The 22,100-nt window shown below is 42.5% G+C and overlaps 1 protein-coding gene across 1 annotated transcript; it reads left to right on the top strand.

The window, feature by feature from the left end:
- The first annotated feature begins 1,963 nt into the window (after positions 1 to 1,963).
- Positions 1,964 to 20,640, top strand: lamtor5 (late endosomal/lysosomal adaptor, MAPK and MTOR activator 5). Its single transcript, XM_084334232.1, has 4 exons — positions 1,964 to 2,099; positions 2,196 to 2,257; positions 16,634 to 16,751; positions 20,083 to 20,640. Exons 1-4 carry the CDS (start codon positions 2,065 to 2,067, stop codon positions 20,141 to 20,143), a joined length of 276 nt encoding a protein of 91 aa, XP_084190358.1. The 5' UTR covers positions 1,964 to 2,064; the 3' UTR covers positions 20,144 to 20,640.
- Positions 20,641 to 22,100: the final 1,460 nt, after the last annotated feature.

Genomic DNA, 22,100 nt, shown 5'->3' with positions numbered 1-22,100 from the left:
ACACACACACACACACACCCAATGATCAATGTATACTGATATACTGTACTATCCATATCAGAGATATTATAGTTATTATTACCATCATATAGATATAAATACAAGTAGTATTGTTTGAGAACCATCTGAAGCCAGCAGGGTGAGGTGGGGATGGAGGTTAGGTTGGAAGGGAGATGGAGTGGGGTAAAAGCAGCGTGTGAAATACCAGGTGGCAATTGGGGGCTTCTCCCGACCTATAGTGCTTCAGTGTTACACTGAATTCTTCCACAGATTCAATAAGCAATACAAGATGTCATGAATGCAAGGCAATGGACTACTAGGCTACGTACGTTGCACAAACATCACCAAGGCTAATAGCATAATATACAATAAGGTCACTCAAGCAACAATACAACCACACATCAGCTATGCCCTGCAACCGACGGCTTCTCAGTTACAGTGGGTGACAATATTGTCACAAGGAAAGATGAAATTACCTACCTGGGTTCCATCCTAGAGGCTAATCTTTCCTGTGACAAAATGGCATCCAATGTAATAAAAAAGGTCAACCAACAAACTCGATTCTTGTACCGGATCTCCTCTCTGGTAAACAAGAATACCCTGAAGACTCTGGCAGGAGCACTCATTCAAGGGTACTACGACTATGCTTGCACCTCATGGTACCAAAGCACCTCAAAGGCACTAAAAACCAAATTACAAACATCTCAAAACAAACTAGTCAGACTACTGCTTGACCTGACTCCTAGAACCCACCTCACCCCTGCCCACTTTGCCAACCTAGGATGGCTTAGAGTAGACGACAGAGTACAGCAACTTGCAATGGGCCTGGTCTACACGATACACTACACGACCAAGGTACCCATGTACATGTCAAAATACTTCCCAAAGGTCAGTGAATACCACGATCACAACACCAGAGGGAGCTCCACAAATCATGTAAAACCCAGATTCGGCTCAAACAAGGGACTAAACACGTTTCGCAATTATGCCACATCAATGTGGAACGCCCTACCCAAAGCTGTAAAGGAATGTGAATCACTACCCACTTTCAAAAACACTCTCAAAGAACACCTACGGGAGACTGCAATTCGAAACTGGCCCCTACAAATGTCCTAACCCAGTTGTACAGTAAAGACCAAGTATGGCCTTGTCAGTATTCCAATGTACAGTGCCCCCCCCCCCCCCCCACACACACCTCCAATGTACAACCCCACCCAACCCCACCCCACTTACCCAACCTCCTCCAATGTACAGTTTCTATGTCAAATGTATATACACTCTTTTTCTGGATTTTTTTTAGTATCACAAACAGTACTGTATTTGCAAATCTGGTATGTCATAAATGTATAGATGTAGCAGTAATGTCTATCTGTGTCGTGTGTGTCATATGATGAATTGAAAATGGGGGACCCTGATGTAAACAAGACGAAAGTCTTTCTCTGGTCTGCATCCCCTTAACAATTGTATGTATTGAGCTGTACTGTACTGTACCCATTCTGCAATCTGTTAATAAACTTTTCAATCAATCAATCACAGAATCCACACCCCAAGTGACTGGGTATTCAGTAGCAAAATATGACAAAAATGTTTTAACCATGTGAATAAATAGTTTGTATTTTTGTATAATGTGGTATGTTATGTATGGAAATGTTCTGCCTGTTTATGTGAAATAATACTAATGTATTTATTGCATTACTGTCCACTTGCGAAAAAGAAAATTAAATAAAAACTGATTTGCATTTTTTAATAGTCGGCCTATTTCATAATATGCACATTCAAAATAAACCTTACTGTGATTAAAAGTAGGGTGGGTCCATTTAGGATGGATGATCGTGTCCTGGATACGTCTCCGTCTTTTCATAACATTTTCTATATTTTTCATATTTTTCAAACCGATTTACCTCGGGTTAAATAACAAATAGCGTTTCGTGCTTTTTGGTCCACGGGCGTACCCATCGTTCACGTGACAATCAGCTGCCTGGCTGCCTGTAGAGAAGGAAGTAGGTAAATAACTCAGAACACATTGAAAAAGTAGCCGTTTACAATAATTTACGGTCGTTAATTATGGAGGCGACACTTGAACAGCACCTTGATGATACGTAAGTGGTTGCCTGACTGATATAAATGTGTTCTTCTTTTATTTTTTTCACGTTAAAGACACGTCTCGCCTTATCTTTGTTTCTTTTTTTTGGCAGCATGAAGAATCCAGCAATTGTGGGTGTGCTCTGCACGGATCAACAAGGACACAACTTGGGCTGTAAGTTAACACATCCATTCGTTTGAGTAAAAGATAGATAACCAATAACCATGACTGACAATTTAGACTGAAATCGAAACTGATCTACGATACGTTTTCGGATCAAATAACAAACTCAGCAAGACCGACGGCTTCTCAGTTACAGTGGGTGACAATATTGTCACAAGGAAAGATGACATTTACATACCTAGGTTCCATCCTAGAGGCAAATCTTTCCTGTGACAAAATGGCATCCATTGTAATAAAAAAAGTCAACCAACGAACTCGATTCTTGTACCGGATCTCCTCTGGTAAACAAGAATACCATGAAGACTCGAACAGGAGCACTCATTCAAGGGTACTACGACTATGCTTGCACCTCATGGTACCAAAGCACCTCAAAAGTAAAAACAAGATTACAAACATCACAAAACAAACTGGTCAGACTACTACTTGACCTTACTCTTAAAACCCACCTCACCCCTGCCCACTTTGACAACCTAGGATGGCTTAGAGTAGATGTCACAGAGTACAGCAACTTGCAATGGGCCTGGTCTACAAGATACACTACACGACTAAGGTACCCATGTACATGTCAAAATACTTCCCAAAGGTCAGTGAATACCACAACACCAGAAGGAGCTCCACAAATCATGTTAAACCCAGATTCGGCTCAAACAAGGGACTAAACACGTTTTGCAATTATGCCACATCAATGTGGAACGCTCTACCCAAAGCTGTTAAGGAATGTGAATCACTACCCACTTTCAAAACCACTCTCAGAGCACCTACGGGAGACTGCAATTCGAAACTGGCCCCTGTAAATGTACAGTAAATGTCCTAACCCAATAATACATGAGACCCTCTTCTTGGCACCAAGTAAGGTTGTCGATATTCCAATGTACAGTTTTGCTTGTACAGTTGTACAGTTTCAATGTACAGTTTATACATCTAATGTATATACTATACTCTCTTTTTTAGACTCTTTTTGTATCACAAACAGTACTGTATTAGTAAATCTGGTATGTCATAAATGTATATGTAGCAGTACTGTCTATCTGTAATTCTGTATGTCGTGTATGTCATATATGTTATGATGAATTTAAGTTTCAAGTTTCTTTAATAGTTGTCATACAGAAGTACAGAATACTTTCATACAAAATGCTTCTTACTGTTACGCTCCAGAGACTGTGCTAGACAAGATAGTATCAAATAACATAGTATAGCATGTAATTTAGAAGAAGAAAATGAGGTCACAGTGTTCGGTATAGACATATGTACAATGTTCTGAGTTACCATATAATATACAATACTATGCAGTGTACTAGTGTACAGTACTATATAGTGCAAAGCAGAAATGGGATGAGGTACAATTTAGGTACAATTTACAGTAAGGTGTACGAGTTGTAGTGCAATCCTTCATCAATAAATATAAAGTGTGGGGAGTGGGTGCTACAGTGTGTTTGTTTAAAGTGGGTGTGTGCTATAAAGTGTGTGGAGTGGGTGCTACAGTGTGTTTGTTTAAAGTGAGTGTGTGCGTGTGGATGTGTGTGCTATGTGCGTTTGGTGGTTGTTGTTGTGTAGTGTTCATTGTTCGTTTAGCAGCCTGATGGCCTGGGGATAGAAGCTTCTTCTGAGTCTTTCTGTGCTCGCCTTGAGACTCCGGTATCGCTTGCCTGACCGCAGCAGTTCAAAGAGGCAGTTGTTCGGGTGACTGGAGTCTTTAATGATTCTCTTAGCCTTGCCCTTGCAACGCTTGTTGTAAATGTTCTGGAGGGTGGGGAGCCCCCCTCCAATTGTGCGTTCGGCTGAACGTGTCACTCTTTGTAGTCTGCTTCGGTCTTGTGCAGTGCTATTCCCAAACCAGGAGGTGATGTTGCCGGTCAAGATGCTCTCTATTGTACATGAGTAGAAGTTCTTAAGGATCTTCTGACTGACTTGGAACTTCCTTAGGCGCCTGAGGAAGTAGAGGCGTTGTCGTGCCTTCTTCACAACACTGTCAATGTGTGTGGTCCATGTCAAGTCCTCGGATATGTAGGCTCCGAGGTACTTAAAGCTGTTGACTCTCTCAACCGGTGCCCCGTCGATGCTGAGGGGGCTGTAGTCCTTGACCCCCGACCTCCTGAAGTCCACAATCATCTCCTTTGTTTTGCTGACGTTCAGGGAGAGGCTGTTTTCCTGGCACCATCCCGCCAGGACCTTGACCTCTTCCAGGTAGGCCCTCTCGTCGTTGGCAGAGATCAGGCCCACCACCACTGTGTCGTCAGCAAATTTGATGATTGTATTGCTACTCCGCTGAGCCACACAGTCGTGTGTGTACAGGGAGTAGAGGAGGGGACTCAGAACACAGCCCTGGGGGGCCCCTATGTTGAGGGTGATGGATGAGGAGGTGCAGTTGCCTGCTCTCACCACCTGGGGTCTGCCAGTCAGGAAGTCCAAGACCCACTGGCAGAGGTCATAGTTCAAGCCCAGGTCCCTGAGCTTGGCTATGAGTATGGAGGGGACTATGGTATTGAATGCCGAGCTGTAGTCGATGAATAGCATTCTCACATAGTTCCCCTGCCTCTTGTCCAGGTGTGATGCTGCTGTGTGCAGCACATGGGCTATGGCGTCCTCCGTGGACCTGTTGGGGCGGTATGCAAATTGCAGGGGGTCCATGTTGATGGGGAGGGAGGAGCAGATGTAGCCCTTTACTAGCTTCTCAAAGCACTTCATGGCTATGGAGGTGAGAGCTACAGGGCGGTAGTCGTTGAGGCAAGCAGGCTTGGATTTTTTGGGTACAGGGATAATAGTGGACTTCTTCAGGCAGGTGGGGATGACAGCCTGTTCTAAGGACAGGTTAAATATGTCAGTGAATACTGGGGCCAGTTGGTCGGCACAGACTTTTAGGACGCGGCCGGGGATGCCGTCCGGACCTGCTGCCTTCCTGATATTCACTTTTTTAAAGGTCCGCCTCACCTCATGCTCTGTTACCCTGAACACTGCGCCTCCATCAGCAGCCGACCCCCCCCCCCCCCCCCCCATTGCCGTGGCTTGTGAGCTGGTGTTGTTATTACCAGCATCAAACCTCGCATAGAAGGTATTGAGGTCATTTGCTAAGGAGATGTCACTGTTCAGTTTGAGGGAGGCGCCTTTGTAGTCTGTCATCGTTTTGAGCCCCTGCCACATAGCTCTAGAGTCAGCTTGTTCAAACTGGAGTTCAATTTTATCCCTGTAGCGCCGTTTGGCCTCTGACACTGTCCTCCTTACGTTGTATCGCGCCACCTTGTGGTCATTCATGTTGCCTGCCACTAGGCCGTCGTTGTATGCTTTGGTGCGCTCTCTCAGAGCTTCACGGACGGATTTGTCTACCCAGGGTTTTTGATTTGGGTAAACTCTCATTTTGGTAGTGGGGATTGTTTCTTCCACCAAAGTACAAACATAGTCCAGCACTGTCTCCGTGTAGACATGAATGTTATCTGTGTCGCGGAACACATTCCAGTCTGTGCAGTCAAACGCAGACTGGAGCGTCTCCTCTGACGTCAAATCCCATTTCTGCACCTCTCGCGAGACTACAGGAGTACTTTTGATTCTCTTGTTTGTACTTTGGTGAAAGAAAAATGGACGCGTGATCTGATTTACCAAAGCCACTATCAGAATGAGCCTTGTAGCCACCTTTAAATTGCGTGTAACAACGTTCAAGAGGTTTTGTTTCAGAATTTTATCATCAATTACTAACGTCCTCGTATGAAACCCTCCAACTTGACTCTGTCTGGAGGAGGGATATACCAGACCTGGAAAATGACTTTGATTGGCAAGGAGCCTGGGCAAATGTCCGACTTACATCAAGGAACCCGGATCATCAACAAATCAATCTTAACTATATTCACAGGACATACTTGACTCCTATAAGACTGTGCCGAATGGGGCTCAAACAAGATTCCAAATGCACCCAATGTACAAATGGGGACGAAGGGACATTTATGCACATGTATTGGGACTGCTCACCAGTTAAGGCATTCTGGAAAGATGTGACCCAACAAATATCAAAACTCGTATCTTGGAATATACCTGTACACCCCTCGGTATTGCTGTTGAATGATGTTTTTGAGTTTGCAGTGAATCCACAGCTAAAGAGATTGGTTTTATCGGGTATCACAGTAGCCAAAAAGCTGATCGCATCACGCTGGTTTCAACCGGAAAAAATGTGCCGTAAAGTTTGGTTTCTTACATATCTCGATGTAATTTACCATGAAATATCTACAGCAAGAATTCTGGGTCTCAATGAATCCAAAATGTCAATGTGGTTAGAAGTGGTGGAGAGAATAAAAGCTAGCTTATAATGGTAGTGTCTGGTTAGGTGCGAGGGATAGTGGAGGTACTTCTCAAGGTGGGGTCCGGGAGGGGGGGGTTCGAGCTGAGCATATGTGTGTAGGTTTTTTTTTTAGATAACAGGTATTATGGGTATATCTTATATAAAACAACTAACTAAAAGGTGATCTCATTGGATGTGCCCTGACAATTAATGCTTGTATATCTTATCGTGTGTTGTCATGTTTGTTTATATGTTTGTTTAAAAAATAATAATAAAATAATAAAATAATAAAAAAATAAAATACAAAAATTGCGTGTAACAGTGATCTAGGATGTTACCGCCTCTGGTGTTGCAAGTCACATGCTGATAGAAGTCAGGTAATACCTTTCTCAGATTGGCGCTATTGAAATCACCCAGCACTAAAATGGCGGCGTTAACGTTCGCCGCTTGTATTCTATTTACCTCGTCGTGGAGTCTGGAGAGCGCGACGTTGTTACTGGCTTGCGGTGGAACACTCCGACCAGGATGATCGCCGTTAACTCCCTCGGGAGACGGGGGGCCCTGATGTAAACAAGACGAAAGTCTTTCTCTGGTCTGCATCCCCTTAACAATTGTGTGTATTGAGCTGTACTGTATTGTACCCATTCTGCAATCTGTTAATAAAGTTTTCAATCAATTAATCGTTACCATATTGTGATTACGTAATTGGCATTCCCCATAAATCATTCATATGCCGTTCATCTGGCCCAGACACTTCATTTTGTACAGGCAATTTTCCATCATTTATAATTATGAATGATCCATGAATGTGACTGACATCACTGGTCCTGTACCTTCTACTACTGGGTCGCTCACAGATCGACGCAGGGAGGCACTGGAGCCAGATCTAGTCAAGAAGTTAACTTATTGTTGTGGCATAATTGCGAAACGTGTTTAGTCCCTTGTTTGTGCTGAATCTGGGTTGCACATGATTTGTGGAACTCCCGCTGGTGTTGTGTGGGCATGGTATTCACTGACCTTTGGGAAGTATTTCGACATGTACATGGGTACCTGAGTGGTGTAGTGTATCTTGTAGACCAGGCCCATTGCAAGTTGCTGTACTCTGTCGTGAATGAATGACTTTTATTTATATAGCACCCTTCACAGCACGAATGCACAGGGTGATTTACACTACAGCTTAATATAAAAAACACAATAAAACAAAATCAGAAATAAATGACAACAGACAGTAGTTAAAAAAACAGTGAAACCAGATAGAAAAAGTAGAATAAAAGAATTTGGATAAAATCATGAGTCACTAATTAAAACAAAACTATAGGAACAGTGAGGACAAGAAAAAGAAAAAGTGCCTATGTATGACCAAAGGCCTGTCTGAACAAATGTGTTTTTAGTTGTTTTTTAAAAGAGTTTTCAGAGGGGGCAGTTCGCAGGTCCAGGGGGAGAGCGTTCCAGAGCCTTGGTGCTGTCACCTCGAAGGCTCGATCACCCCTTGTTTTCAGCCTGGACCTGGGGACCACCAGGAGGTGCTGATCTGCAGATCTGAGTGAGCGGGTGTTGGTGTAGGGATGGATGAGTTCAGTGATGTAGATAGGGGCCTGACCGTGGAGTGCTCTGAAAGTGAAAGTGAGGACTTTGAAGTAAATTCTATAGTGTACCGGGAGCCAGTGCAGGGATACCAGAATGGGAGTGATGCGACATGAATTATTTGACCTTGTGAGTAGCCTGGCTGCAGCATTTTGGACCATTTGTAGTTTGTCTGTGGATGATTTGCTGAGACAGGTGAAAAGTGAGTTGCAGTAGTCAAGCCTAGAGGAAATAAAAGCATGCACGGACAGTTCTAGTTCAGAGTGAGATATGATGGTGCGTAGTTTTGCAATGTTTCTGAGGTGAAAGAAGCAGGTGCGTGAGTGTTTTGACATGTTTGTCTAGGTTCATGGCCTGGTCGAAGACAACACCCAGGTTTCTCAGGTGGGGACGTATGTTGTCCTTTTTCTTTTTTCTTTTTTTTCATTATTGCAAAACAAAATTATTAAAAGTCAGTACTCAACACACAATGCATAATGAAACTAACAATTAAGATGGCTAAAATGACATGCAAGCACAGAAACGGAAAGCAAAAAAAAGTATATAATAATACTTTACAGTATACAGTGTATATCCAACGAAATTACCAATTATACCAATGTCTTATACAGGATATACCCCTAATACCCGTTATCTAAAACCCTACACACATATGCTCCAGCTCGAACCCCTGTCTTTAAGGGACCCCAAGTGAGTGGCCACTCTAGCTGCAGTCTTTTCAGCTGCTACGATCAGCACCTCCGTTTTGTTTGCATTTAACTGGAGGAAGTTACTCCCCATCCAGCTCTCAATGCCGAGCAGGCACTCCTGGAGAAGGCTGAGTTTCTCCAAATTGTCGGGCTTAAAAGAGCAGAGTAGTTTATGTCGTCTGCGTAGCAGTGGTATTTAAAGCCGGTGAATTTATTGATGAGGAGGCCTAGGGGAAGCATGTACATGGCAAAAAGGAGTGGTCCTAGCACCGATCCCTGTGGTACCCCACATGAGAGGGGGGTGGGGTCAGATTTAAAAGGACCCACAGCCACCGAGAAAGTTCTCTCCCTCAAGTAAGAGGCAAACCAGCTTAGAGCGCTCCCACTCTGTCGTCTACTCTAAGCGGCACGGTGGTGTAGTGGTTAACACTGTCGCCTCACAGCAAGAAGGTCCAGGGTTCGATTCCCGCTTGGGCACCATGTTTCCGCGATGCCAGGTACTAGGGCTGGACGGTATGGTCTAAAATTTATATCATGGTATAATTTGAAGCATAGACTGTAACTGTATATATCACGGTATATTCATTTATCTTAAAACGTCTATATAAATGCTTCTGAAGGGCAGCTATTACTGTACTCTTGTATTACTAGGACATATTTCACATAGTACAGAGGTATTTTAAGATTTTTATTTTGCAAAACTGCAATATAAAAATGCTAAACCTTTTCTCAAGTTACTTCCATCTCTAAAAAACACTTTTTTCATGAAATACAATCAAATCAAGCGGCACAAAGTGAAAATAAAAACTACTGCAGGACAGGAGGTTTCTTTCCCTCAAACAACTCAAACACAATAAAACTCCAACATAATTTAACTTTAGTGTACGTGTTTGACAGCGTAGAGAGAGAGCGTGATGTAATAGGTTTGAGTTTGTGGTTTGAGCGTCCTAAGTTGCCGTAGTTGATGTCACACCAGGATGTCATTGTCAACAGAGTTGGAAACGAAAGCAGCCCGATGGATAAAGCGATATAAAGAAACGAATAGCCAATAAATGTGAAGTTATCTTTGAACCTCTGTTGTCAAGCCTCGTCAATATAACCCCCCCCCCCCTTTCCTCACTAATGAAACTGGTACCGTGGAGTCACGTTAGAACGTTAGCTTAGCGACTAATGTTAGCCCGTTGCTGCGCTAAAGCAAGTCTCCTCTCAGCCTCCTTAGCCAAATTGAAATGCCCAAACTATATGGCAAGGTCCGTGAGCAAGTGGAGAAAAACTCAGTACAATTAAACACTATGCAACAACCACTGCAAACGTCAAGTGAATCATCAAGTAACGTTAACGTCATTGCTACTGCTGTGACTAGCTGCTCGCTGCTCTAGTCTACCGGTCACAAGGTATGAAGGTATAGTCAAAATCCATACCGTAGCGCAAATTTATACCGTTTATACCGTCCACCCCTACCAGGTACCCAGGGCCTTTCTGTGTGGAGTTTGCATGTTCTCCCCGGGTTCGCAAGGGTCCCCCCCCCCAGTAGTCTGACCAGTTTGTTTTGGGATGTTTGTAATCTTGTTTTTAGCGTCTTTGAGGTGCTTTGGTACCATGAGGTGCAAGCATAGTCGTAGTACCCTTGAATGAGTGCTCCTGCCAGAGTCTTCAGGGTATTCTTGTTTACCAGAGAGGAGATCCGGTACAAGAATCTAGTTCGTTGGTTGACTTTTTTTATTACATTGGATGCCATTTTGTCACAGGAAAGATTTCTCATACTCTAGGATGGAACCTAGGTATGTAATTTCATCTTTCCTTGTGACAATATTGTCACCCACTGTAACTGAGAAGCCGTCGGTCTTGCTGAGTTCGTTATTTGAACCGAAGAGAATGGACTCTGTTTTACCCAGGTGTAATGATAGTTTGTTGTCAGCGAGCCAGGTGCAGATTTTGCCTAGTTCCGAGCTGAGGGTTTTTTCAACCTGTAACTTGTTCTTGTCAGAGACCAGCAGGGCTGAGTCGTCCGCGAACAGGAACAAGTTGCAGTCACAAGCTGACGACATTACATTTGCATAAATTAGGAACAGTAGCGGTCCTAGTATGCTTCCTTGTGGAACACCACAGCTCACTGGGAGGGGGGGGGGGGGTATGGTACTGTTTACCTCCACCATCTGTTCTCTCCCCGGCCTCCAGGTAGGATTGCATCCAGCTCACTGATTGACAAGCTAAAAGCAATTGGTTTTGATAGTCTATCAGAATGGAGTGATTGACTGTGTCGAAGGCCTTTTGTAGGTCCAGCATGACCATGCCGCAGTATTTGCCTGCGTCCACCTCTTGTTTGATTTGGTCGTTTAAATAGAGAAGGCATGTGTCAGTGGAGTGGGATGTTCTGAAGCCATGGAATTAGAAGATTCGATTTCTTTTCCACAAGGTACTTTTCGACCTGTTCGTATAAAATAAATGTCCAAGACTTTCGAGATGGAGGTAAGGATAGAAAAAGGGCAGTAATTGCCTGGGTCTAATTTGCTGCCCTTTTTGTGCAGGGGGGTCACTCTTGCAATTTTGAAGTCCTTGGGGACGTGTCCCTGTTTTATGGGGAGGTTTATTATGTGTGTGGTGACTGGGGTGATGGCGGCTGCTGAGTCTCTGAGGAATTTGGAGGGGATGTTGTTATGGCCAGTGGCCTTGTTATGTTGGAGGGCACTCAGTTTTTTGAGTACCTCATCTGTTGTTACCATTTCAAGTTTGAAGTCGTCTTTGCGTACCCCTAGGTTTTTGTAGTAGGCTATGTGTTCTACCCCAAAATGCCCTGAGTGGGAGGGTAGTTTATCAACCAGTGTTGTGGCTATGTTTGTAAAGAATATGTTTAGGTATTTGGCCACATCCAGCTTGTCTGTGATGAGTGTTTTCTGTCTTTATGATTATGTTTGTAATTCTGGTTTTTAGTTTTTTGCTGCAGTTGGTTGTTGAGTAATTTCCAAAGTACGCAGGGTTTGTTTTTGTTTTCCTCAGTTCTGTCATTGATGACATTTCTTTTTGCGGTTTTGACCATGGTGTTTATGTCATTTCTTCTTTGAAATTTTAGTTCATCCACGTGGGCTTGGAGTTCACTGTTTGAGCTTTTGGTAAGCTTTGTCTGACTTTTATGAAGTTCAGAGCATGTTGTCTCTGGTTTTCATAGCGGTCAGTATTTCAGTGTGCGTCCATGGCTCAGCGTGATTTTTTACCCTGGTGGTTCTTAAAAAAAAATCAAACCCTAACTAACCTTACTGTCATGCACTTGTCCTAATAAACTAACCTACACTGTAGCATGCAACACTTTGATGAACATTGTTACTCAGCTGATAGAGTTGTACCCTTCCTGATGACTTGTCGTACAGAACTTGTAAGCCGCTTTGGATAAAAGCGTCAGCTAAATGACTAAATGTAAAATGTAATGTAATGTAGGGGGGCCATGTATTGTTTTTTTTTTTTATCTACTTTTTTCTCCCCATTTTCTATTTTTCTCCCATCCCAATTTCGGATTATCCAATTCTTTCCTCCCCTGTCTCGAACGTTGCTAGACCATGCCTCCCACTGGTCGGCTGCAATGTGGACGAAGCCTTGCATCACGTGTCCCCTCCGGTACACGAGGAGGCAGCCGTCGCATCTTTTCACCTGTACAGCGCGATCTCTCAGTGGCGAGGAGTAACGCGTGGGAGGCTCACGCTGCCCCCCATACTTCCTGATTCTGCTGTACAGGCGCACCAACCGACCTGTAGGAGTTGCTGTCCACAACGTCCGATCCCCACCCACCGGCTTTCCCACCCTAATACTGCCAATTGTATTAGTATGAACGACCAGCCAAGCCGGAAGCAACGCAGAGAGCTGGGCTCGAACCCAGCATCTCCTGCGTTAGTGGTGACCGCCTTGCCCACTGCGCAACTTAGCTGCCCTGTTGTTAAGTATTGTTGTGAATTTGGTTTTGAATCCAAGCCATGTTTCTTCAACTAGTGTACCATTGAGCTTATCTGACCAGTCCATGCTCTCCAGTTCTTGGTTAAAGGCCTCTCTAGAGTAGGTTTTGAGGTCCCTAGATGTGACTGTTTTGTGACCCCTTTGTTGGAGATCATGGACTTGTCAGAGGTCAGAATGAGATCAATGGTAGTTTGTGTTGAATCACATACTCTTGTCGGTTGGGTGATTGGTTAGCTGGCTGAAACCGTGCAGATCAGAAAACCTACTGAAGGCCTTGAAGACGGGTGCTTCTTTACGTAGCATATCCGTGTTCCAGTCCCTGATAAGAACCTTTTCTACACCTTCCACCCCAACTAAACACCCATCAAGTGTATCATAGAAGCCACTCTGATCTGGCGGTCTATAGATTGTGCCTACTAGTATGGATTGGATTTTGCCCTTTCGAACAAGATTTCAACCCAAACAGTTTCAATTTCATCATGGTTCAGGTCAGTACGGTTGATTAATTTGGTATCTTTATGAATATACACACAGACACCACCTCCATACTGATTCCTATCCTTCTTGACTATTGAATCGTTTTTTATTTCTATCTCTGGATCCTGTACAGATGCATCTAGTTTAGTTTCTGTGAAGCACAATATGTTTGCCTTACCGTTTATAAACAATTGTCTGATTTCAGCCAGTTTGGGTCTCAGGCTGTTTGTGTTAACACATTAGGCGCCAATAACGTCGTACAACGTGTTTCAAGGTCATGCTAATTCTGCCAAACCATGGCGTACAACGTTATTGATATCATATTTTATTTTTTCGCCATGGTATTCAAAATTCCCTCACCCAGCCTCGGCTGATACAGTGGGAGCCTGCACAACTCTGCAACGCTTTAATACTGCCGCCTGGTGGATGATCGGGCGAGTTACAACCGGAAATGGATCTCTGGTGATCTCTGTGCATCTGGGAAATGCGTCCGGCACTCACATATTGTTGCGGGACTCTAGACACACATCTGTGTATATGGATCGCTGCCATAACTCAATAATCGATATGATTTGGGCGTTTATTATTATTATACAAACCGGAAATGGATCTAGTAGATCGCCGTCAAATAAGTGGGATCTTTTTCCTCCAGTCTCATCGGCGAACGGTAAGAGGACAGTAACGATACTTTCAGCGTGTTTGTTTATTATTATTAATGCAAACTGCTCTGATCAATATATCACCCATACTACATAAAGCATTTACTGACGATCACGGAATTATAAACGACCCCCCCCCCCCCGTTCATCTGTACATTTAGGATCATGTACAGTTGAAATTTTTAATATGTGTTTATGCCTATAACTCACGTTCTAGGAATTACTGCCGAAAACGATAAAAACAGACGGTATTTTCGTATGAATCTATGAATGAAAAAGTATAACGTTCCTACATCCTGAACGATAGATAATCGATGTTGAATGGGCCATAGTAATGTCAATTTAGCAATACAATTAAAAAAAGTTATAGTCCTGCAAAGAAGGTGAACATCTCCATAGGCTTAGAGTGGTGGCAGAGAGTGGTTGAGATGGGCAAACTCCGTGGCAGTTAATGTGTTAAGGTGGAATATGTGGAGTCCATTTGCGTTTGTTATCTGGTTTATGTCATCGAGTTCAAGGTGTCGACTGTCTGTGTTCCGTTCTGTGGTGTCTGGTTGACGGGGGGATGGGGTCCTATGTCCATTGTTTTTAGCCGCGTTAGCCCGCCGGCTAGCTCGCTGGCCATGGGGCGATGCCTCGCTGTTTGAGCCCCGTGGCGTGCTGGGCGCCACGATTGTGAACCCCGGTTCATTCCTTCTCGCTGTGGCCTCTCGTGGGTTCTTTTGTATAGGTGATAGTGGTGGAATGTTGCCGTTGATTGTGTCGTTAGCCACCGCTGTCTGTGTTGGCAGCAGTTGTCCTGTATTGCTAGCTATGCTAGCCGCCGCTTCTTGGGTCAACAGTCCTAACTGTCGTGCCTGTCTCCGTGTCATGACTGGACCTGGGTTCTGGTGGATGTCTCCCGACAGGAGCAAATATAATAGAATCATTGACTTTCTATCAAACTTGCCTATCGGGGCTAACTTCTTGCGATCCGGATTCACTGCGAGTGCTGCGTGAATCGCCGCTGTTCCAAAGGCTGGATGTTTCCTCTCCGAGCCCGTTAACAAATAGAAGTCACAATGGGACTGTTTTTTTGCGCTTTCGTTACTTTCCACTTCTATCTGGAGTTGTTTAAGTGGTGAATTCAGGTACAAGTCCATAATCCACAGGAGGGATAGTAGAAAATGCGCAAAATATCTTGTTGGTTTAGCCGGGAGCTGCGTAAAATGTGACCGCTCATGTCGAAGCCGGATGATAAGAGCAAGGGATTCTGGGTGAGATAGCCCTGGTACAGGATTGGAGGGGGCCATGAGGGGCGTGGGGTGGTATCAGACTATCAGGACAACCAAGGAGGTTGGGGGGGGGGGGGGGGGGGTGTGAGTTAGGAGGATGGCGGGAAAACGAGGGTTGGGGGCTGGATAGGGCTGAAGGTGTGTCTCCGGGAGGCGTCTATTCTTAACCCAAACAGTTCATGCGTTTTGCGAATCTGATTGGCCACTGACGTTTCTGGTCATGTGACATGTGCGCCCTATCGCGTGACGTGCCCATTTTCGCCTCGACCAGCAGCAAACCCTAACCCTAACCGTTCTATCGCCATGCTCTAAGACAAACTCTAACCTTAACCAACTTCGAAAGAGTGCCTAAGCTTAACCGGGGAAAGAACTTGCCATCACACGATTGGTGCGACCAGAAACATCAGTGGCCAATCGGAGCGCAAAACGGGAACGCGGAAGCATGCACCGTTTGGGTTAAGAATATAGGCCTCCGGGAGGGGAGATGGTGCATGAAGGGGGGTGGGGGGCAGGAGGGGGGAAGGGATCATTATCCCACAGGTCATTGGACACAAATGACTGAGATGGAATCCATTTCTCCATTAGAGATGTGAAAACTTTGCGGGGAAGACGAGCTAGGTCAGCTAGCTTAGCTTGATAACGGTACCGTGGCTAAAGTTGGTGCTATTCATAATCCAGCAATAATGGCTGCAGATCTGCAAGCAAAGTACAGCAAGTTCCAAGTGCCAAAGGATAAGAGTCTGAGGCGGAGTCTCAAAAGAGAATGTTGAATATTTATTTTGCATCGAAAATCACAACATGAACGTTACTACTAGCCAGAGCCTCTGCTACTAACAGACTGGGTAGCGAGTGCAACACCGTCTAACGTCCATGCGGATCATTGGAGTAGGGTATATCTGCAGTGCCGCAGCCCCATACTCATTGATTAATGATACTAATCTATACAACACCTGTTGTTGAATAAATACCATTACTTTCTAGTTATTACTAAAAAACAGTATATATAAAACAGTATCTGTAAAAAAACAAAAAACGTATAATTTATATAATATATATATATATATATATTTTTTTTTTAATGTATGCACTGGTATCGGATCAGTATCGGTATCGGCCGATACCCAAAGCTTAGGTATCGGAATCGGATTGGGAAGGAAAAAATGGTATCGGAACATCTCTAGTTTGTATTACAGTCATATTCCAACTTAACTGAATGCACATGTGTGCGACTGCGTGTGTGTGGACTACTGTACTATTACAGGTATTGAAATGAACAATGCAACTTCCTTATACAAAAAAAAGATATACAAAAAATAAATAACTTTTTTTAAATAATTAAATATCGATACTTGGCGTCCCTGTATCGATACAGTATCGCTACGCAAAGTATCGCGATACTACTACGTATCGATTTTTTCCCCCACCCCTATCATTTCTGCTGTGAAATAACGTACATTTTTTTTACTTACAATTTACAGGCCGTGGCTCCCTATCTGATGAGCATGGAGGCGTAGTGTCAGTGCTGGCCAAGCAAGCAGCTGCTCTTACCAGAGACCCCACAGACACCCCGACTGTATGCCTGGAGTCTGACTCGGGGTGAGGAGTGACGTGTGGGAAGGATTAACTGTCGGGCTGGGTATCATCTGAAAATGAAATGTATTGCATGACAGCGGTTTCCATACCATTGCCTTAGCAGGACCATAATTATGGCAATGTCTCACCTTGGTGACCTACTATTACCCCCTGCCCCCCCCCCCCCCCCCAGCTATACTGTTCATAATGTCAAGTCCATCAGCTGGTTGTTAGATCAGCTGATGCAAGTTCTGTATGACCCTCCTAAGAAAGTAAAAGATTAAAGACCAAACACTATACAATATACAAAACTAAAATGTACAAAATGCAAAAGAACGACATGCAAAAATTAGGTAATGCAAATTTGTAGGAATAAATTGATCAAATATAATGTGATGTTTAAAAACTGTTTTAAAGTGAATGAATGTTTAAGGTGAATGTTTAAAGTGAGTATATGTATGTTGTGTGCAGTGAATGTACCGTAGAATAGATGAGTTAATGTTTCAGTGAGTCCACATTGAGCAGCCTGGGGATCGAAGCTCCTTTTGAGTCTCTCTGTGCCTAAACATAATGTGTCGCATATCATTATCAGAAACGAGACTATTCCAGTCTAGTTAAGACAAACCTGGTCACAACACTCAACCTCTCAACAATGGAGAGTCAAGTCAGCCGGTCAATTACGGACATTCGCTATTGTTTTGTTTTTGTCATATTTCCACCTTGTTTCTCTCACATCCCCTTCTTGACTCCGTCTGAATGCATATTAAGAGGTTGTTACCATCAAAACCTCTCATGCATGACATAAGGAGACTAGTGTATAAAGAGTCAATGCATGCATTCATCTGTTTGGTTATGCTTCCACCTTGTGGATGCTGCAACATATGACCATGCATGTTGGAAACAAGTAATTTTCTTTTTACAGGAAATCATATTGATGTACAGAGGAATGAGCCCGCTTAATCATCAAATCACCTTATGAGTAGAGTAGAAATGTATATTAAAGTCTCACTCTACAAAGAAACGACTAACAAATATGGACATGCAAAAATAAATTAATAATAATAATAATTTACACTGTCAAAGTGTATCACCGGTACAAGAAAAGAAGCAGAAACAAAACGACATTAAAACACAGCAGTTTCAGGTGCTTTATATGGGGAAAAAAACATGAATCAATCAAATGTTGAGTTTTGAGTGGAAGGTCGTGCGAAGAGTTCAGTTCTTCCCTGATATCATTATATAAACCACAGTAAAGTAGAACATGAGCGTCGCTGTCAACAGACCCATCTTTGCACAAAGGACAGACCCTGTTCATTCACAGTGGAGTGTGAATCTTCCTGTCTCAATAGCTGGAGTTATTCCATGCCTGAATTAAGCAAATGAACTGCGATGAGATCTAGACATAACCGTATTCACATACAATATATTTCTGTTTCAACAGTATTTTTAGGGACTTGTTATTTTCATACCTATTCATTTATTGATAACATGTTTGCTCATTATTCCCTATAGGTTAGCTGTTTCCAGATCTTTTTGGTCCTTTAAAAACACTCATGTTTATTTCACCTAAATGTACCATAATATGCACAGCGTTAAGGCTTTACAAATTAACATACTTAGTAGCACTTCACCAAAGAACAATGTCGGTTTCTTGTGCAAATAATCTCACACATGTCCAAAAACTCTAAACAGATTTGCACATTAATTTGGTTTGACAGTTAAATTAGTTTGAATAATGCCACCAGTAACGTCATCGGGGACATTGAAACCTTATGTTGTATTAATTACAGCATCATGAAATGATGTAGATGAAGAAAATAGCAATACCTTGTCTTATAGGGACTGCTATGGGGGGCAACAGTGGCTCGGTAGGTAGAGCAGTCATCTGGTAATCCGGAGGTTCCCAGTTCGATTCCCGGGCAGTGTGTTGAAGTGTCCTTGAGCAAGACACTTAACCCCTAACTGTTCCCGATGAGCAGGTTGGCACCTTGCTTGGTTGCCTCTGCCGGTGTGTGAATGGGTAAAATGTGAGGAACAAATTGTAAAGCGCTTTGGATGAAAGCGCTATATGAATTCAGCCATTTACTATTTACCTTATCGTGTCATTGAGCTGTAATTAACACAACACAAGGATTCAATGTCCCCCGATGACATCACTGGTGGCCATAGTGACCACAGGCACAGACTTGGGTCTTGTTGAGCAATCTTCAAATAATATTTTTTTACATGATATTAAAGTACAGGTTCATACCTTCAAAATAAGCCATCACTAATTTACTCTAAATAACTGTTAAACTAGATAAACGTTTTTAGAGTGTGTGTGATTATGTGCAAAATAAATCTTGCATTATTTTTTTTAGGTGAAGTGCCCCTTAACCCTTTCACTGCCACACGACAGAAGGTTAATCCTTTACTATCACACAACCGACAGTCGCCGTGTTGGTAGTGCGGCAGTGAAAGGGTTAAGGCTTAACATTTAGCAATGAGGGCATGATTTGTTTGGGCTGCTGCTATGACACAACGAAGTCTAAAAATATAGAATGACTGGCCGGTAAATTACTTGATGTCAACATTACAGATGGTAATGTTGTGGTGGGTGTTCAATTTCAAAACACACCAACAATATAGAGGTAGGACTGGGTGTTGGAAGAGCATAATCACATGGGATTCTTTCAATATTGAAATGTGGGGGAAATCACATGTTAATTCAGTTGAAAGGTATGGGGAAATCACATTGTTAATACAGTTGATGGGTATGGGAAAATCACATGTTACTTAATTTGAAAGGTATGGGAAAATCAGATGTTAATTAATTTGAAAGGTATGGGGAAATCACATGTTAATACAGTTGAAATGTATGGGGAAATCACATGTTCATACAGTTGAAAGGTATGGGGAAATCGCATGTTAATTCACTTGATGTTGGGTGTTTCGAACTGCATGGTAGTGGAACGTGCGACGGCAAACAAACTGTAATTTTCTATTTGACACATTGATCGACAACATTGTGCATCACAAATCACAATATAAAATAAATAACACCCTTACACATACACAATACAGTCACGCTGATAGCCGATAAATTATAGCATCGATATACTGCCCAAGTGCCCATGTTTACTGGACCAATTCTCATTATTAGAATGTGACAACTAGTAGAAATGGCTTAATGACTAAATATGAGATATTTTGGCTGAACGGTGACCGTGTTTCATGTGTACTATGGCCACAGTACGCACACACTGGTAGTGACAACCAAAGTTATGAAGGAGTGCGTAATGTAAATGTGCTTTGAAATGGAATATTTGGGATCATCACTAACCAACTATATATATATATATTTTTTTTTTTACAGAAATATTCTAGTGAGAACACATGGAACCATCACAGTGGCTGTTCACAAGATGGCATCATGAAGACAACCTAAGTCACAATGAAGAGTATTCTTGTATAGTAATTTATACACACACACACACACACACACAGAGGATAAGGTCAAATCTGGAGTCTTGTCTTTCCTTAGTTTTCAAGCCTGTTTAATCTTATGTATTTGCAACTCTATTGTTTGCTATAGACATATCATGTGTGCACATTTCTTGGATTCCCTAATTCATTATTTACGTGTGATGTAAATCCTATTCGCTTTACTGATATTGCTTATTTTAATTCTGCACATCTACATATGAACAGCCGAGTGTGATTTCATAATAAAACTGTGCAAAATCATCTCTTAGTGTAATTATTGGAATGGTCTTGTACCCATAGATATGCTCTTCGTTAAATGTTTTAACCAACTATGTTTTTCGTTTGCTATTTCATATTGTCTATTGCTGCAGTATTCCCTCAAGCCAAGTCAAGCATGACCAGGCATAACCACTCTGAATAAACTTTAACTAAATTGCTGTTAAGCTAGCTGCCCTCATCCGTGTCAAGTATTCATTCTTTTCTCCTTTGCTCAATGTTCCTTGTTACAAAGTGTTACCTCTGGCAGGCAGGCAGGCTACATAATCATTCATCAATACTAACGAACATGTTTTGCGTTTTAACATTAGGCTAAGCTGCAATGATCACAAACAGCCCCGTCACTATAAGTTAATTACAGTTTTATTTAGGCCTAATTCAAATAACAAAGTTGATTTATTTTAGATCTACTCTCTCAATAACATATGGTTAAAACACACACGGTTGTATCAGTATGACAATAGGATATGACTGTGTTAGTGTTACTGTTGATGCAGTAACTAGGATGTCAAACTGGGTGACGGGCGCTCCCGTGCAGAGCGATGTAAATTCGTGCACACTGCACATAAATGCAATGCAAGGGACCATGCAAGGACGTCCCTGTCGGAACGTATGTTCATATTACAAACATATTCTTGTCGGCCAATACCAACATTCTCATGGCGTCGATCCAGGCTGGTAAACTCGCGCAGGCGAGCGTCACCATTGATGTTTTGACAGCAGCATATAAAGGGGTTTCAACATGGGAGGAGGTTTAAAGCTACGTTTCAATCACGTGGCTGGCTACCCCTGTGAAGGCTTTCTGTTTGTGCGACCCTTCTCGCTCAGCAATGTTGTGGCTGATATCTCGGGCGCAACTGTGAGGAATCAACTCCATGAGGCAAAGTTATGGCTCGAGCATCCTTGAGGGAAATGGTCCCACCGCAACTTTTTGTAAGCAACCATAACCGCATAACAGACTCTGCTGATGAAAGGATGGCACGCGTGCATCTCTAGGACGCACGTATTTGGACAAAAACAACAAAATACCTGTCTTAAATTAATTGAAATTGGACCGAAAGTGAACCAAGGACTGGTGCAGTTTTCAGGTATGTAGATTTGTTTTGGTTTTTACTTTAAACAAAAAAAAATCGCAACAGTTAACATGATAATGAACCCAGTTCAGTGAATGCTTGATTTTAATAATCCATTTCAGTTTCCTGAGTTTGGGCAGTGTAAAAAATACAATAGGTTATCTATCCGAATATTATTTTTATTTTTACTACGTGGGTCTCAGTCATGCAAACAAAAATTTCCTTGTTTGAGATGTCCTAGTAACAGTAAAAACTATCCAATACGATTAAATGAAATATTTTATACAAATATATATGAAAACATTATTTGTACGATTTTAAAGTTATGACGGAATTACAAACCTCTCATTGTTGTAATACAAATACAAATGTGCACTTTGGTGTCATTTAAAAAATCTTGAACGATATCATAGAGATATTGGACTGCTGCCAGACATCCAACTACAACTACTAGGAGGAACCTAAAAGGACAATAATACTACCTTATGCATACTGCACCTTATGTGAATTATGTATACTTCAGTTAGTTAGTTAGTTGATTATATTGATTTGTTATATT

The sequence above is a fragment of the Notolepis coatsorum genome, assembly GCF_963971535.1.
Source record: "Notolepis coatsorum genome assembly, chromosome: 17".
In the NCBI taxonomy this organism is placed as follows: domain Eukaryota; kingdom Metazoa; phylum Chordata; class Actinopteri; order Aulopiformes; family Paralepididae; genus Notolepis; species Notolepis coatsorum.
This window is presented reverse-complemented; position numbering and strand designations above follow the sequence as displayed.